Raw genomic sequence first — 19,680 nt, forward strand, 5'->3', positions numbered from 1 at the left:
ATCTCCCGTGATCCCTTGGTTCCTTTCATAAGGAAACTGCACTTTCACTATCACAGAAAATTTCTATGGGATCCGATATAGCTGGTACAACTCCAAGGTCTCCAATGAAGTTCTTTAGCCATATAGCCTCTTTTGCCGCCTCGCTTGCCGCTATATACTCTGATTCGCAAGTTGAATCAGCCACTGTCTCCTGCTTGGAACTTTTCCAAGAGATTGCTCCTCTATTTAAGGTAAAGACCCAGCCCGAATGAGAGCGGAAATTATCCCTATCAGTATGGAAGCTAGCATCACTATACCCTACAACTCTCAAGTCATCACTCCCACCAAGGGTAAGGACCCAATCCTTAGTCCTCCATAGGTACTTGAGAATGTTCTTTACCGCTGTCCAGTGAGCCTTACCAGGGTTCCCCTGATACCTGCTAACCATGCTTAACGCAAAGGCTACATCAAGACAATTACAGGTCATATCATACATGATCGAGCCTACTGCCGAAGCATAAGGTACCCGACTCATTTCTGCTATCTCAACCTCAGTACTCGGGCTCTGAGTCTTACTCAGTCTAGTGTTACTCTGGATGGGTAACTCTCCTTTCTTGGAATCTTGCATGCTGAATCTATTCAGCACCTTATCCAAGTATGTACTCTGACTAAGTCCAATTAGTCTTTTACTCCGGTCTCTCAAGATCCTTATCCCTAGAATATAGGCAATTTCTCCTAGGTCCTTCATAGCAAAACACTTCCCAATCCAGGACTTAACTTCTTGCAGAGTTGGGATGTCATTTCCTATGAGTAGTATGTCATCCACATACAATACCAAAAAGCTAACTATACTCCCACTAGCCTTGAAATATACACAAGATTCATCTTCACTTCTCGAAAAGCCAAACTCTTTGACTTTCTCATCAAAGCAAAGATTCCATCTGCGAGGTGCTTGCTTTAATCCATAAATGGATTTCTCAAGCTTACACACTCTATTAGGGTACTCTGTGCTGACAAAACCCTCTGGCTGATTCATGTAAACATCTTCAGCCAACTTTGCATTAAGGAAAGCAGTTTTGACATCCATTTGCCATATTTCATAGTCATGAAATGCGGCAATGGCTAACAATACCCTAATAGACTTAATCTTGGCTACTGGTGAAAAGGTCTCATCATAGTCAACTCCTGGAGTTTGAGAAAAGCCCTTTGCAACCAGTCGTGCCTTATAGGTGTGTACATTACCATCCATGTCGGTCTTCTTCTTGAAGATCCATTTGCACCCAACTGTCTTACGACCTGGTACATTGTCAACCAAGTCGCAGACCTGATTGTCATACATGGACTGTATCTCGCTATCCATTGCCTCTTGCCATTTAGCAGACTCGGGGCCTGCCATGGCTTACGCATAGCTGTTAGGTTCATCCAGACTTACCAGTGTCTCACCTTTTGCAGTAATATGGAAACCATAGTAATGCTCAGGTGCATTCCTAACCCTTGTGGAACGCCTCAGAGGTACATTTGGAGGTATAATTGGATCAACAGGAGGTTCCTCCTCAAGTGGACTGCTAGGGTTTGAGGCTCCTTCACCACTTGACTCTTGAAGTTCTTCAAGGTCAATTTGCCTCCCACTGTTTCCTTGGCTTATGAACTCTCTTTCTCAAAAGACAGCCCTCCTTACTACAAAGAACACATTCTCACTAGGTCTGTAGAAGAGGTAACCAAAGGATTTTTGTGGGTAGCCGATGAAAATACACCTCTCACTTCGAGGTTCAAGCTTGTCGCGAGTCTCGCGTCTCACGAAAGCCTTGCAACCCCAAACCTTGATGTGGGCTAGACTAGGAACTTTTCCAGTCCACATCTCATGAGGTGTTTTGGCAACCTTCTTTGTAGGGACCAGATTAAGGATATGGGCGGCAGTCTCTAAGGCATACCCCCAAAATGAGATTGGTAGCGAAGCTCAACTCATCATGGAATGAACAATGTCCAACAAGGTTCGATTATGCCTCTCAGCTACACCATTCAACTGTGGTGTCCTAGGAGGTGTCAATTGTGAGACAACCCCACATTCCCTTAGATAGTCGAGGAGCTCTGTACTAAGATACTCACCACCATGATCGGATCGAAGCATCTTAATGTTCCTGCCCAATTGATTCTCGACTTCCTGTTTAAACTCTTTAAACCTTTCAAAAATCTCTGACTTATGCTTGATTAAATATACATATCCATATCTACTGTAATCATCAGTAAAGGTCAAATAATAACGATTAGCATCCCTTGTGGCATGTTTGAAGGGTCCACACACATCCGTGTGTACAAGATCCAACAAACCTTCACCCCTCTCACAAGAACCAGTGAAGGGTGACTTTGTCATTTTTCCAAGTAAGCATGATTCACAACTATCATCTGACTTTATGTCAAATGATTCCAAAACTCCATCCTTTTGGAGTTGGCCTAAGGCCTATGCGTTTCTTGCTTATATGTCCAAGACGACAATGCCATAATGATGCTTTATCCAAGTTATTATCATTAGTAGAACCAATACACAATACATTATTTCCTAAATTATCTACAACAGACACAACTTCATACACACCATCACAAGGTAATGCTTTAAAATAAAACACATTATTAAAGAAAGCATTTATTCCACCAATTTCATTATCAAAGGAAAAGGTAAAACCTTGTTTATACAAAGCATGAAAGGAAATAACATTTCTTGCCATTTTTGGCGAATAACAACATTTATTCAAATCTAAAGTAAATCCGCTACTAAGCAACAAAGTATAAACTCCAATCTTGGTGACAGGTGAAACTTTCCTATTCCCCATGATCAAGTTTATCTTTCCATGCTCCACATTCTCACTTCTTCTTAGTCCCTGCAACTCAGAACAAATATGAATACCGCAACCGGTATCAAGGACCCAAGAGTTAGAATAGAGTGAATTATTAGATGATATAGTGTAAATACCTGCATGGTTGGGTTTCAGTTTCCCATCCTTCAAATCTTGCAGGTACTTTGGGTAGTTTCGCTTCCGGTGCGACTTTTCATGGCAATAGAAGCATTCAACCTCTTTGGGATCAGAAGAAGGTGTAACGAAACCTTTCTTGGTTCCGCTAGAAGAGGAGCCATCAAGGGTCTTCCCCTTGGTACCCTTCGAGGGAGTCTTCCTCTTCTTCCCTTTCCCTTTCCCAATTGCCAGGATAGTTGTGGAGTTTGGAGTAGGAGTAGAAGTGGTAACAACCGACTTACCTTTAATACCTGATTCTGCGGTCTTAAGGAGTCCCTAAAGTTTGCTAAGTGTAACTTCCTCCTTGTTCATGTGGTATGTCATGCGGAATTGATCATAACACGAAGGTAAGGAGTGCAAAATAATATCTATTTCTAACTCCTCAGGAAAGTTCACATTCAACTTCATCAATCGGTCCACATACCTTTGCATTTTCTGCATGTGGCTTGTGATGGGTTCACCATCTTTCATTCGGGTTGTTATCATAGAGCATATGATTTCATATCGCTCTTGAGGAGCACTCTGATGGTAGCGGTACATCAAATCCCGGTGCATCTCAAAAGGATAGTAGTCCTCATAGGACTTCTGGAGCTCGGCTGTCATGGTGGCCATCATGATGCATGCCACTTTTGTAGCATCTCTTTCATGTACCTCATATTCAGCAAACTCTTCAGGAGTAGCAGTTGGCTCAGGCACCTTGAGCTCCTTGTCAAGAACATATTCCTTGTTCTCGTAACGAGTGACCATCCTGATGTTTCTAATCCAGTCAGTAAAGTTGGATCCATCAAAGATGACTCTCCCACAAAGGTTCATGAGAGAGAAGGAGCCATTAGGATTTGAGCTAGGAGTAGCATTATTGGAAGACATCTGAAAAGAAGAAAACAAGTTTAGTTTAGATATAGGGATAGTCCTTAATAAAACACCCAAATGTATTATTAAGGCTAGGATCCAATCACAATATGTTATAGCTTTAGAAGAGGGATGCCGTAATCCGAACTATAACATAAAGGTAGGTGAATGACGATTCACCAATTTCCACCATGAAAACGAAATATAAATTATTAGGTTTTATTTGGTTTTTAGAAATTCCTAGATTCTTTGAGATTCATTGAACTTTTCAATGACATGTTTCAACCTCGAGTGTGCCCTTTATGTTTTGTGACTGGGATACCGAGGATCACAAAACAAGGTGTGAAGTAACCATGCAAATTACTTGGTACCCTTAATGTTTTTCACTTAATCGTTGTGCCGGTAAACCACACGTGCTCCTTCCGACCTCATGAAAACCCTTAAGTCACCCTTTGCCTCCCTTTTTAAGTCCAAGTTAGTGTGCCGGTAAACCACACACGCTCCACCAACGACTTAAACAAGGTGCAAAGTGTAATTTCATGGATTGGCACCTTATTCACATTTTCCTAAAGTAACTAAGATTGGGAATTTAAGAAAACATTTAGTTACTTTATAATAATCATTATACTTTTAATGAGAATTTTTAAGTCATTGTCCTACCCGTTCGGCTAACGACCCTCCACCAGTCAAGGAAGTAGTGGGTGAGAGTGGACACCCATTAATTTGCCATTTTATAGGAAACAACCTTATACCCCCCTTATAGACCGGCTTCGTGAATGAGGCGTACTAACGGTAAGACGACTTTGATCTTATACATACATATATATATATATATATATATATATATATATATATATATTATTAACTTATAATATTATAAGTATAAGGGTTGAATTTTAACTTTTAAAATTCTAAGGGTTGGAACTAAAGTTTTAGTATGACTTTACTTGTTCCAAAACTTGAGGGCAAGTTTTGTAAACTTTCAAAACTTTTCATTTCTTATAACTTATGAAGTTAATTGAGTATTAAAATGAAGACTTTTCATTTTTCTAACTCTTGTGTTCTTTTAATGGTTTTAATTCAAGTGTGACTCTTGGTTTTTCCATAACTTGAGGACAAGTTATGGACTCCATTAAAACACATTATGACCAAGAATTAAACTACCAAGTAGGTTACAAACAATTCCTATGATCATCTAATCTTCATAAGTTCAAGAACATCAATATGAACATTTCAAGAATCATAAATTACTCATAAAACTTGTAATTTTTGATTATAGCCATTGTAAATGGATTAGCATAAAAATTACACCATCTAAAACAAGTTTTATAACACCAAAACAGCTTAGGGTAATGTTTCTAGTCCATTTCCAGCAGCAAAAGTCGAAAAACTGCATTCTGAGGCTCCTACTCGTCGAGTGCACGAACCTACTCGGCGAGTAGGATGAACTTACACATGAACTCGGCGAGTCCCCCCATGGACTCGGCGAGTTCATCAGGCAGATTGCAAGATTTTGAGTTTTTCCAATATTTTGCATCAAGTAACAAACAAACAAGTCTAGGCTCTGATACCACTGATGAGTTTTGAGCATTCTAACACTTCCTAAGTGTATAGGAAACCCTAATAACCTTGGATCTATGTTTGTCTAATTCTCATGCAAAGTTGATTTCCAAGGTTATGATCCTATCTAGCATACATGGGGAACAATTTTAACTTGAATGAAAGATAGGACTACATACCTTGTTGTTGATTTTGATCCTTGAAACCTTGTGAGCCTAGCACCCTAAGTGTGATGCCTCAAATGCTTCACACAACACCAAATGCTATGGAGTAAACTTGGAGAGAAAGTATAACACTCTAAAATCGGCTCTAGCCCTCAAGTATGCATGTGTAGCCGATTTTTGGGAGAAACATGAGCTTTATATAGTGTTGACAGATCTAGGGTTACACCATGTAAACCCTAATGTGTCATGACTCTTCATTTCCATGACCCATGGGTTTGTAACTCCCATGGAGCCTCCATGGAACATCCAATGGGTTAACCCAACTTGATTATCCATGGAGCCCCTTAGCCCACTATATAAGTTATGGATGATTTACATAATCAACCCATATATTTAATTAGTTACAATTTGATCACTTAATTAATTCTAGATTAATTCTTGATCAAACTAATTAAATAATATTACTAATTTATTATAACTTATAATATATTAATAAAACATAAGTGTAATATTTCTCTCATTTAGTCTATCCAATTGCATGGTGCCATGCAACCCAAATGGACCATGCCGGGTTGGGTCAAGTACATACCAGAAATAGTTATGGACTTAGACATCTTATCCAACAGGTCCTTAGTGGGATATGAGCTTTCCATCCCTTTTGAGTTGCGACCGAGATCGATTAGAGAATTAGAATTGGTAGAGTATTCTTAGAGTATGTTATTCGATGAGCGATTAACATGATGATATTGCGAGGGTGGTCTTGCAGGGAGACAGACCAGTAGAGTTTTCAAGTTCTAGAGAGGCAGATTGAGTACCGCAACGGCAGAAGGGTCTGTCCTTCTTCGGGGTCGAGAGTTCCTGTTGGGTTTAGGTGTTTTTGGAAGAGATTTTTGTATGATATGGGGTTCTTTCTATGGTGCTTCCTGAATCATTAGGTTCGACCTATGTGTTGATAAGGAGCGATTTCGAGAGCGAAATCTATTTCAAGTGGGGGAGAATTGTAACACCCTGTTCTGGATTATTTTGTGATTTAAAGCCCGTGGGCCTTAATCCGAGAATGAGAAGGTTTTGAGGCGTTGAAAGAGAAACGTTATGCCCTTTTGGGATGTATGTGAGGTAGGTTGTGTGATAAAAGAGTTCGGTTTGTGCTTTAGAGCCCAGATGTATTGTTAAGGCGCTGGTTCGGGCTTTTCATGAATTTTGGATTTGAGTTCGAGTGGGATTCAGGAGGAATAAAGTTGATAGAAGTGTAGGGCTTCTCGTTAGCTTTACGTGGATATAAGGGTTGTCGGAAACGGACTTATAACGAAGAAGTTATGGCCTTCAGAAGTTTTGTGGTTTAGCCGAGTACGCTAGGCGTATTGACCAGGGAGGGTCGCAAATGTTCTTCAGAGTATGCTGGGCGTACCATATGAACGTTGGGCATACGCCAAACAGAACTGAACATTATTTTAGGGTCTTGGACCCTATTTAAGGTCCTTATCTCATAACCTAACCCTAATACCTTCAGCCTCCATCCCTCTAAACCCTAGAAATCGACCCTAAGCCTCCATTTGAGTGATTCTTGAGCATATTGGTGATTTAGTGAGTTTTTGGTGCATATTGTGGAAGAAGGAGTTTCTTGAGGAAGCATTGCTTGGCTTGGAGCTTGTGGATCTAAGCCCTAATCATGTTGATCTAGCTCCAGAAAACACAAAGTTTGAATCTTGGTGGTTTTCTCATATGGATCTAGTGGGGTGATGACTTATTATGTTTGGCCTTTGAAGAAGAAGGAGCTTTGAAAGAGAATAGCTTGAGCATCTAGCTTTTGGATCTATGATTTACTCTTGTTGGTGCATCTTCCAGAGGTATCAAGTTTGAAACTTGCTTATTGTTGTACTAGTTTTGTTTTGGGTCCATTTTTGGGGTTTTTGGTCCCAAAGATTGAAGCTTTATGAGTTGTTAAGCTCTATAGCCTAATATATGTCCCTTTAAGTGTTTCTAATGGAAAGGATTCATAAAAATGAGTCCTTGGATGTTGGAATCAAACCATGCATGAGATATGAGAATTTTGGGTAGTAAAGAGTGAGAGTTTTTGTGTTTGGGACTTGATCAGCCATGCAAAGGCTTAAAGTCACGAGTTTTATTGAGTGTGAGCCTTTATGGAATCTAGATCTAAGAGTATAGCTATGGTCTTAACTGATTAAGACCAAAAGAGTTGAAAAGGTAAATTTGGGCGTACTCTGAGCGTATATCTAGTATGCCCCGCGTACTAGGTTGGTGTCCCCGATCAGGATTCGTGTACGATGGAGTACGCTGAGCGTACCAAGGGAGGTACGCCCCATGTAACCCCACTGTGTACTTTTTGGGCTGAGTCTTATACTGGGCCTTAAGTGTTGGGCTTGGAGTTTGGGTTTGTTGTGCTAGAGATTTGGACCAGAGGAATATGTATATGTGCCTTGGGCCCTTGAGTTGGGCTTGCCTCTTGGATTTGAGAGTTGGGCCTCGGTAGAGTCCATTTATTATTGGGCCTTGGTGGGCCCAATGGGTTTTGGGGTTATTTATGGACTAGTTAGTGGACTACCTTTAGACCTAGAGAATGAGGGTTGGGACTTAGATCCTAATTTGAGATCATTGTAGATATGGCTCAGAGGTAGAGGCTGGTGCACAACGATGACATTTGTAGGAGTCGTTCATCATTCGAGCTGAGTCTTCTCACTATACGTTACCTAGAGTGATATTTATGTGCTGACCGGAGGGTCTTATGTGTTATGTATGAGATTTGTGCTATGTGTTATATGTATGCTATATGATTATACAGACCGGACCGGAGGGTCCAACGATACAGACCGGGCCGAAGGGCCCAACGAACTATGACCGGACCAGATGGTCCAACGAGCTATGACCAGACCAGAAGGTCCAATGAGCTACGGGACTGGAGGGTCCCGCTGAGACACATCGACCGGAGGGTCGTACTGTAGCCTCGAGTGGCGTATGTGTTGTATGCGGTATTTTGGGGAACTCACTAAGCTTCGTGCTTACCGTGTTATGTGTTATGTGTTTCAGGTTCTTATCAGGATCGCGGGAAGGCGGCGGCTCGATTGTACACACCAGAGAAAAGAGTCACGAATGGGGATCCTGGATTTTGATAATGTTTTGAAAACTTTTTTGACTGTTAAATGGTGTTTATTTAAAATGACATGTGCATAAGGTGTATTGGCTAGAAACATGGAAAAGCATGTACTCTTTCACAGTCGACCCTATCAAAGGAAGGAGCATGTGGCCTAAGAGTGAGTGTCCAACAACCCTTACCCCTCCACCACACTACAAGCAGCCAGGAAGACCAAAAAAGAAAAGGAGGCAGACTGCTGATGAGAAGAGTGTAAGCCAAAGTCAGAAAGAGAACCCACAACAAGGTCAATGTGAAAGTCAGAAGCTAACTAGGAAATTTGTGAGTGTGACATGTAGTAAGTGTAAGAACAAGGGCCATAATGCCAGGACATGCAAGGGTAAGGGGGAATGGAGGTACCAATCAAGCAAATGAAGTTTGAAGTGTTGCAAGGGTAGGCTACTAGATTTTGTGTTTTATTTGTGGTTGTAATAGTTGGTAATGTTTTAAAACTCTAGTTATTAAGTAATATTTATGCCCTTTTGAACTTGGTTATGTAATGGTTATGCACTTTTGAACATGGTTATGCAATAGCTATGTAATTTTGGTACTGCTTAATGGTAATGTTTGGTTTTTGTTTTGTTAAAGCAACTATTGGTAATGTACTTTCTGGTATTCTGTTATGGTTAACATCATAGTCAATATTTAACATTTTCAGCATTGCACCATACACTATTATCATAACCATTTCAACTGAGACAATTTATAACAAAAACTACTGAGACAATTTATAACAAAAACTAACACTTTCATTAAAAAAAGTTACCATTGATAACCAAAAACTAACACTTTCAGCTTACAGTTTATAACAAAAACTAACACTTCCAGCTTACAAAAACCAACACCAAAACACAACATTACACCAATCTTCCAAAAACTACACCCTAACATGTAAGCCCTAATTCCTAAAGTAGATAACCAAAAGAAGCAGAACCCAGCTTATAACCAAATACATTTTGAGTTTTGTTGAATCACGTTGCATATTCCCCAAATCCAGCTCATGCCTGTTGATTGTTCTCAGCAATCCTGGTATTATAGTTGTCGATCTTGGACACATGGGGGGTCAACTCACCCAATAAATCCACATTTTGAATCCTACAATTATACAGAAAAGTGGATGGATTATTAAATCAAAATCGTTGACCTAATTTTGCACATTGTTACCTGTTTAGGGCATGCAAAGAAACGACGACCAGGGTTTAAATCTGTCCAGGAGGTTCGCACAACAACATCTCTTCCACAAAAACACAGTTGTTGCACCATTGTGAGTGAACAAAGAAATCGATCAACCAAGAAAGAGTAAGAGAGAAAGATGCGTTATCTGAATGAAGATGAAAGAGAAGAGAGACGTTGTGGGTTGGGTCTTAAAGGAGTTTTCAAACCACAGCGACCAATAGATGAAAAGACGAAATTACCCTCACATGGAGGGCACGTGCTACACTAAACGGAAGGAAATAGACGGGAGTTAACTCCGGGGACCAAAACCACAAGAATTTTCATGTTTTGGACCAACCATGCAACTTGAAAACATTTTGAACCTTATCCACAATTTTTGGATAACCACAGGGACGAAAAATGCAGTTTTTTCTTTTAACAACTGAAGGACCAACTATACTTAATTTTGAAATCACAAGGACCATCCATGCAACAGTTTCCAACGTTATCCTCAATATGCTACTTTTCTGAAACCATAAGGACCAATCTTGAAATTTTGTCTTTTTTATATAATAAATCGGTTCGTTATAACTTAAAATTATTGGAAATAACTTATTTAAAAAAAACAGTATTAACCCATTTAAAAAAAAATCGTGTTGGATAAACCTAAAGTATAAAAAAATCATTGATCGTACACCTTGACATCAATAATCTTAAAACAATGATGAAATCATATAATGCAATACCTTGCATAGGTCCTAATTTATAGATTGTTCGACTTAATTGGAGATTAAAAAAAAAAAAAAAAAAAAAAAAAAAAAAAAAAAAAAAAAAGGACATGTGCTTAAAGGTAGATAAAGCTTCATAAATGATAACATTTTTATGTAGTAAAATATGTTAAGTTGGGATAAAAGTTGAAATTCATTAAAAAAGTTTAGATTGCAACAAAAGTATCAATACCTATCTCGTTTTCGATTTTCAAAGAAAGAGTAGCCGTCAACTTTATGGAGGACATGTATTTTCTTTGTTGAAATAGGCAAAATAGAACTAAATCTTATATGTAAATATCTTGGACGTATGTTTATAGTACAAGTAAAAGTCAAAAACGTTACAAATACAACCAAACTCATAAAACAAGCAGCTTCAAGACTTAAACAACCAATTTAGTTCCTTTTTTTTGTTCAACCGGATCGGTTTTATGTTGTTTTTTCAGTTGCATGATTCAATAAGTAAAGGATTCGAATAAATAAACTTGTTAAGGTAAAATCCATGAAAACATAAAAAATATATATATGTTGAATTTCATAATATATCATAGCAATAAAGAATTTGAAAATTTAGATCTAACAACACAAATAAATGCAGTGCAATAAAAAAAACCAAAACACCTTAAATATTTAATCAAGTACGTATATGTATCTTTTTTTTTCCTTATTAAGTGATCTATGGGTAAAATATTGATAGATTGATGACGTGGTTGTCTTGATAAAGTGTTGTACCAAGAAATAGAGTTTCTCTTGTTACCATTTTATCTTTATGCATAAAAATAATGCTGAAATAAAAATGTCTTCATATCTAAAAACTATTATGTTTTGTCCCTAAAGTTCGTTAAGTTAATATGAACGAGAGTAAATAACCATTTTATTTTTATGCATAAAATCGGTTAGAAAATTCTTTATTAGTAATTGTTTTAATATGAAGAAATTTGTGATTTATTTTAATAGTGTTTCATAAAATATAACGTTTGCTTTTAATTATATGTCTAATTTTCATTTTATATTTTCCATCTAGCTATATGATATAGTTTTTACCAAACATTATTATTTTATCAGTTACCAGAGCTAGCTGAACAGACAAAATCTAGCTTTTCAAACATTGCACCAAACACAATCTAAGAAACTTGCATATGTTACAAAACCAACGTCCAATCAAGAAACTTTTCGGCTCAATTTTCCACCTCAAATCACATATCTATATGTAATGTACAAGATTATACGCGATCGAAAAGATCTTATAGTAATTATTTACAACAAAAATTTTAGTTTTTCATATAAAAATGAAACATAGCTATGTAAAGGAGATGCTAGCTTTCCAAAAGGAGGTCTTAATGTGGTCAGGTGTAGGAAGAAAGCTTAACCCAAAAAGTTCTTTTGGCGTTTGGTTTAGTTCAACAATACCAACTAACTTTGCAACCATATCCGCACTCTCTTTGATGTGATCAATGTCGTTTGTTTTTGACCATAGTAAACGTGACAATTGTACTCTTCTATGTTTTGAGTCTAATGGAATCCCCCATTTTCGAAAAATAAGGTCTCTTTGCGTTGATGAATACTTTTTTAAGAGTTTCTTGCTTAACATTATTCTTTCACGACTAAGAGCCCTTTCACTGTTAAATTTGTAATAATAATATTAGCAATTTAGTATCACAAGGAACCTAGAAATAAAATGGAAGAAATAGCAAAGTGCTTTTAGTCGTTTGTTGATTATAGCATGTTACTTTTATTTCTTTGTGTTACAACAATGTTAACATCTACCCAACTATAGAAGTGTGTTTAAATAGGGTTAATCTCATAAAAGACCAGATATATTGTGTGTTTTCAGGGTTATACCTTAACTTTATTATTATTATTTTTTTTTAAAGACCTTGCATTTTTCCATTTTTTTCGGGGATTAATCTCATAAAAGACCTTATGTTTTGTGTTTTTTTTCGGATTAAACCCCATCTTTATTTTTTCATGAAAAAGACCTTACATTTTTTTTTTGAAAAAAACCCTCAACTTTGTATTTTTTCTGAAAAAAACCCCTCAACCTTCTAAATGTTTCCAAATAAATCCTCAACTTTTTTAGTTTTTCCTGAAAAAACCCTCACATTTTACAACTTCTTTTGGAGAAAAATGACTAAAAAGGTCACATCGGAAAAAATAAAATGATGCATGGTCTTATTCATGAAAATAATAAAATTGAGGTTTAATCTGGAAAAAACACAAAATATAAGGTCTTTTATGATTAATCCTTTTTTTAGTATGACCCTTTTACTAGTTTTTTTCTTGTAAAATATGAGGGTTTTTACGGTAAAAAAAAAAAAAAAAAAAAAAAAAACTAAAAACGTCGAGGGTTTTTCCAGAAACAATTATAAGATTGAGTGTTTTTCAGAAAAAAAAATAATAAGTAAAGGGTCTTTTTGGAAAAAAAAAAAAAAAAAAAAAAATTTTAAAGTTTCTTTCAGGAAAAAATAAAAATTAAGGTTTAATCCAGAAAAAAAAAAAAAAACAAATATATAAGGTCTTTTATGAGATTAACCCATTTAAATACATATTGATTTTCACTGTTGTAATTTAGTAGATTTTTCAAAGCATGATGTACTAATGAGAAGTTCAATTGGAAATAGAATGTTATAATTGGGTAGATTACTCAAGATATAGTGTCTTAATAAGAAAAAAAAATTTAAGTATAAAATTGTAGAAAGAAATAAAAGTAAGATGCTATAAAAAAAGACTAAGTGAAAGTAAGATGCTATAAAAAATGAATAAACAAAAGTAGGTTGCTATTTCTTGCATAGAGAATATGTAATGTACCTAGTGGCAAGAGAAGACGTGTTTTTCAGGAAAGCTAGTCTTCTAAGCTCCACCTCCATATACACCGAATCAGATTGTTCTCCTTTGAATAGCAAGAAAAAGTAAGTTCTATGAATCAAAGGCGTATTGCATTCATCCCAAAGTTTAATTATATCCCCTCTTTGTTTTTCAAACACCATTGACCAATCTTTATAAGGTGTTATAGCCATCACCTCATTATTAACTTCTCCTGATTCATCACCTTTTACCTCAGCCTCCTACACATGCCATTACAATTGATATAAACAAAACTTCATTCGTTAAATCATGAGATATTTACAAACTTCATTCTTTTGGTTATTTTTGATAGAAGTTAAATTAAACAAGATGGATGCATACATACCCTTTCATCATTGAATACATCTTCTAGTTTCCTGATTGGTTTATCAGTAGGAGAATTGTGATCGGAAACATCTCCTTCATTTGATGATTTGATGCTGTTTTCTGTTTCTTTTTCATCAATGATTGTGAGAGGATTATGAGTGTCTTCTTTCAGGTTTATTGTTTTAACATCCGCTTCTGATTTTGATTTTGGTATAATTTGTTTAATTACAGAAAAGTCCTTTTCAGATTCGTTGCTGTTTCTACTCTCAATCACCATTTCATCATCAGATGGAGGAGCTGATGATGCAAACTCGTTGCAGCTTTTGCTTCTTGTGAAACCATTGATCACCCCTTCTGAATCAGATGAACATGGAGAATGAGATTGTTCTAATTTTGTCTCATTCATGTCCTCACTTTCTTGTGTATTGATGACGTCATCATCGCTAGTGACGTCATCGTGTAGGGTTGATATTTTTGCCTTTTCTTCATTGGTGACGTCATCGTCATTGATTGAAATTTCCTCAAAGTCTCGATCTTCTATGAATGGTGTTTTTTCGAAATGTTGATCTTCCTTGAAACCTCTTTCGGGATGTATTCTGAATTCGTAATCTGTGTTGTCGATATGTTGATCTTCATTGAAGTCGTCTTCTGAATTTATTCTGATTTTATCGTATGTGAATGATGTTTTCTCGATGTCTTCTGGATTTATTCTTATTTTTTGATACATGTTATCCGTTTCTTGATATGGGTCGGGTACGGAATATTCTTTCAAGAATATCCGAGGGGAGTTTTCATCAGGAGAGCGTTGACTTTCTTGACCATGTATGCGCAATGAAGCACCAACTCTAGGAGGCTCAACTGCCTCATATGTGTCCTTATCCTCCTCCTACATAATAGGAAGGATTAAAATAAAAACAAATAACTATATTATATATTTTAGTGTAAAAGATTAACAAAACCACCATCTTTTGAACTTTTTTCAAAAAAATACCGATTTTGCAAAGTAGATTTCAAGGTTTTTTTCTTTTGAAGAAATTTCTTTATGAAGTAGTAGTACCCACTTTTAAACATTTTGATAATATATATTCATTTTTTTTAACTAAATGATGATTTCATTTTGTAGAAAAAGGCAATTTTCACATAAAATTTGTAATACAACCGGACTCTTTTTTATAATTTTAGTGATTGAACACATATTTTATCTTTCTGTTTTACTAAAATGAAAAAGATTACTCAAAGCATACCCATGGCAAAGAATTTCGATCTATTCCATTTACTTGCATTAAATGCTCAAGGCGAGATTCAGCTAGATCACGTTGCTCAGTCAGCTCTTCCATCTTTTCCTCCATCTACATAATACAAAGCATCTGTATTATCTGTTTTGTCATGTCATGAAATAGATGTTTGTATTATCTGTATTATTTGTTCTGTCATGTCATATTATATCATGAATGTCTGTATTATATGTATTATTTGTTTTATTTGTTCTGTCATGTCATGAATGTTTGTATTATCTGTATTATCTTTGTTATTGTTATATTATGTGATGTCATATGATGTCATGAATGTCCAATGTACTAAGTGTGAGTGACGTGATTTGCATATTTGTTACCTTTTCAAGTTGAATTTCAAGATCTCTAATTATTGATGTAGAGTCATTCGAAGGAGGAGAAACTTTTAACTCACGTTCCAATCTAGCTAATTCTTGTTGCAACTGCTTCACTAATGCTTTATCTGACATCACTACATTAACTTGTGCATTTGTGTTAACATCTTTAGCACAAGAACCAAAAAGAAGGGTGTTTCTTGATTGTTCAGCATGACTATGTGCAGGGCACACAGTGCATAGTATTGCAGTTCTTGCATTGCCTCCAAGAGAGTTTTGTAGTATGCGTGTTAGCTTCGAATTTCTATAAGGCACATGCCCATTTCCTCCTTTACTGCATCCAAAATCATAAAACTTGTCAAACAGACAGACACAACCCCTCAGCTGGCCCACACTGTCCTACACCAAGTCCATCATGTGAGAAAGACCCCTACTATGCTACACCCTTTGGAGTAATTGTGTCATTTCTACAAAAAGATTATTTTTCAAACAAACCCTAGATGGCCCATATGTCAAGTGAGATGTAAATCAAGTACACAGACCACTAGGTGACTGACATAAGACCAGTGGGACCAACTTTGTTATAGCTTAGGGGCCCTTTTGTCATTTCAGGAATTCCAAAAAGTAAAAATAAAAGTAGAAATTAGAAAGTGGAGACCTCAGTTTACGAATAACAGTTCCTAGTGTTAGCAAACTGCGATTAATGTGACAGCCTTCTTTGAGTCGAGTGCCAGCTGCTAATGTTTGAGAAGCACGCTCACTTCCAGCTAAATCTACAAAACTCTGCATTGTAAACCATTTTTTTATTTAATCTTTTGGTCATTTTAATATCTATAAAAATAAAATCAACAAAATATATAAGGTAATGGTTATTAGAAGGGAAAAAAACATCCATATTGCATACCACAGTAGCTGAAAGAGTTCTTCCACTATCACCTCCTCTATAATCAAGGGCTGAACTTTCAACTGTCTGAAAGATTTAATATCTTGTGAATGATTAAGATTAATCTAAATTGTATTCTTATTCATGTTTATAAAAGTTATTTTAAGAAAAGAATATATACCAGTCGTAAAATCTGATGAGATCTTGAACTCATTTCATTCAATGCAGTCTCCCCAATTTGTCTCTCAGCTATATTTTACATCTTCCATTATATTATCAAACATATTTTTGTGTAATGAGTAAAGAACATGAATGGTATTTTTAGTATTTACCTTCTGACACATAGATAAGTTCCTTTAAATGGTTGCAGTCTCTCAAATTAGCTTCTGTTAGTTTTTCTACAACTGTCCCTTTCTAAAGAACAAGCCATAAAGATTAATGAATTAACACTTTTTGATTAATTGGAGAAATGACAATTCTAACCTCTGGGTCATCAAGGAGTCTAAGTTGGGTTCCATCTGAACTGAGAAGATCTTTGACACATTCATTGTAGATTTCTATGGCGGAAAATTTCAACACAAATTCTCTATCATTATGCTGAAACATAAAAATCCATGTTTAGAAGAGAATGGGTGTTAAGAATTTAAAAAAATTTTAAAAATTTTCAACAATTACCCTGTTTATGTAGTCATATATGTCTGCTATTGCAAATTCAGTAATTCCAGACATGGTGTATGTCTTCCCACTGCTTGTCTGCCCATAGGCAAATATACTTGCTGGAGTAATAGTTATTAAATTAAGACATAATAGTTGATTGATCATATAAAAATATAATGATATAGAATGTGATAACATGAGAAAGATGCTTACAATTAATGCCATTAAGAACAGAAAGAGCAATTGCTTTGACTCCATCATCATACAGTTGTTTTGTTGTACTATCAAACCCGTATACTCGGTCTATTTCAATAACATTCATCAATCAGGATTAAAATTAAAAAGGGGGAAAATGTATTATAATTTATAAGACAGATAGTTTAAAGATAGATTACCAAAAGTAAAAGCGTTTGGGTACATGGGTCGATCTGATTGGTTGCTCTTGTATACAATAGTGGTTTTGTTTATGCATTCCCAATCGGATAAATCGTTTTTTGTAATTTCTTTTTCATTTAAAGGCCTAAGTCTCACTGCAACGAAGATCTTCTCTTCATGTGCAGGTGACTCTTGTTCATCATCTAATTCATACTCATCTCCAGAAATTGACTCCATCATCTTGTCTTGATGAGATTAAATGCAGTGAAAGAAGATTAAAAGGATAAAGAACCAGATAAAAGATCACAAACCAATCACTTTTTCTCCTGATGACATGAAGAGTGATAAAATTTGCAGAACCTGAAGGCTCTGGTTTTATCCCAAATCATTTCACCACAACATCTGTAAAAGAACAGAAAAAGAAAATCAACATACATATCTAATATTGTATAATATTGGCTACAATTTACAAATCTTATAGACTTTCTACATTTAGGAGCTTCATGACTTAGTAGCCAATGTTTGTGAATGTTTCTGTTTAGTTTCGATTCTATCTCCCACATGTTTTAGATTTGTGCAGATCAATTACACAAGCTTTAGCTATTTGTTTCAGAACACAAAAAACCTGAATAGCGTATTCAGTGCTTACCTTGAATACGAATCCGTCATTCAAATTCAAGCCATATACTATGCAACATCGCATTTCATATATGATCATAATACACAATTTCCAATGGATTCAATAATGCACAAAGATCAACACAGCTGCAGTTAGATTTCTCATATAAACCCTAGCTTAATTAAAACTTTTAAGCATCGACATTGAAATTAGAATCATCAGCAGAAGAATCCAGAATCAGAAAATCGCCACGACAATGAACGTTAGTTGGGTCATAAATTTGGAAATCAACGAGGCTCAAACTCCATCTATAGAACAACAATTTTAAAGAAAAAACCTCCTATACTGACCATCGCGTGCAATAAAATCGATTTATCTACCTTAAAACTATTCAGATAAAGCTTACTAATCTATCAAACAAAGCCATGAATTCAATTACGAAAACTAGTTCCATTCATATAACATAAAAAGCTGCAAGAACATTATATCTCACCTCATTATAATCGACTCAGCGAACAAATAACGCGCAGACTATAGCGATCTTCAAACCGATCAAAACTGCAAATCCAATTAAAATCAACCCCATTGACGTGATCGTAGAGAGAGAGAAAATGCTGCAGATTAGGATGTAGAACCGAATGAATGAATCAGAGAATTTCGAACGCAGTCTGTTGATACCGATAGCATCTACGAATACAAAGGGATTTTGGAAAATTTTAGTCCGTGTATGTTGGACTTCTATGGACCTTTGAAAATAAACCGCCAATTTTCAACGACTAACTGGAAATGAAGATATTTTCGAGCTTGAGAAATCAATTTGCATCAACACTCCTTGAGCTTTACAAAAGTTACGTATTAGAGTAAACTGCTGTTTTGGTCCCTTTGGTTTTCTGTTTGTAACGCCTTTAGTCCATACATTTCATTTATTGAACTCTTAGTCCCTAACTCATAGTTTGGTTGCATTGTTGATCCCTCACCCCAACTGCCGTTTAAGTTGGAACCTTTAAGACCCTTTTTTGTGCCATGTAATAAGGTAATTTGACTTTTTCATTAAGGCCTTTGATTTCCGTATTCGATTTGATCACATTTACCTACAGAACTAACAAACCAAAAAACACACATGCATGACGCGTACATAAAAACACAAATAGCATACATAAATATTAATATCAAGAACACACATAAAGTATTATGTTGCCCATGAGGCCGGACGGAGTGGAGTGGGAACAGTGTGCGGGACTCATTCCCGTTTGGAGGAACACCGCACCGCCGGTGCGGGGAGGAGGTGGGGGAGGAGTTGCCGCACTCTCACTCTTCTTGTGAGTGGCTGCAATTTGTTTTTTTTTTTTTTTTTTTTTTGAGTTGCAGGTTTTAATGAGGAAGAAGATGAAAGTTTCTGGAAATGGCATGTTTGGCCCCCTATGTTTTGGTCTAATACACCTATCTTTGAATTCTCTTCACAAAAATAGTTTTTGAAAATTACAAAATAGACCCTATACTTTTAATTTTCTACTTATTTAAATATTAGGTTTAATGTAATTTTTATTTTAATTAATGAAATGATTTTTATTTTTAATTAAAATTTATGTTTAGTATTAATTTAAAAATTATAAATCATAAAAAAAAAAGTAATTTTATTTAATAAAAAAGTAAGGAAAACCCTTCTCATCCATTTCTTGGGTTTTAGGTGAGGGAAAAAAATGAGGAAAATGGTGGTATGGCCCACAAAAAGTGAAGGA

The 19,680-nt window shown here is 35.9% G+C and overlaps 1 protein-coding gene across 1 annotated transcript; it reads right to left on the minus strand.

Annotated features, from left to right (window-relative positions):
• Positions 1-11,786: 11,786 nt before the first annotated feature.
• On the minus strand, positions 11,787-17,709 carry LOC111879682 (kinesin-like protein KIN-7E). The gene is made up of 13 exons (XM_042901893.2): positions 17,343-17,709; positions 17,161-17,250; positions 16,966-17,066; positions 16,774-16,887; positions 16,623-16,704; positions 16,472-16,539; positions 16,312-16,377; positions 16,066-16,190; positions 15,414-15,741; positions 15,046-15,150; positions 13,821-14,687; positions 13,439-13,695; positions 11,787-12,249 (listed from the first exon to the last, which is right to left on the minus strand). The coding sequence occupies exons 1-13, from the start codon at positions 17,560-17,562 to the stop codon at positions 11,931-11,933; spliced, it is 2,742 nt and encodes a 913-aa protein (XP_042757827.1). The 5' UTR covers positions 17,563-17,709; the 3' UTR covers positions 11,787-11,930.
• Between the last annotated feature and the right edge of the window lie 1,971 nt (positions 17,710-19,680).

The sequence above is a fragment of the Lactuca sativa genome, chromosome 4 (assembly GCF_002870075.4).
Source record: "Lactuca sativa cultivar Salinas chromosome 4, Lsat_Salinas_v11, whole genome shotgun sequence".
In the NCBI taxonomy this organism is placed as follows: Eukaryota; Viridiplantae; Streptophyta; class Magnoliopsida; order Asterales; family Asteraceae; genus Lactuca; species Lactuca sativa.

Excerpts from the sequence above, each read along its gene's own strand:
- LOC111879682 (XM_042901893.2), bottom strand. The coding sequence starts at position 17,562 with ATGATGGAGTCAATTTCTGGAGATGAGTATGAATTAGATGATGAACAA. Across the intron at positions 17,067-17,160 it reads TGTTCTTAATGGCATTAATT|CAAGTATATTTGCCTATGGG; the intron begins GTAAGCATCTTT and ends CTATTACTCCAG. Across the intron at positions 16,888-16,965 it reads TATATGACTACATAAACAGG|CATAATGATAGAGAATTTGT; the intron begins GTAATTGTTGAA and ends TTTATGTTTCAG.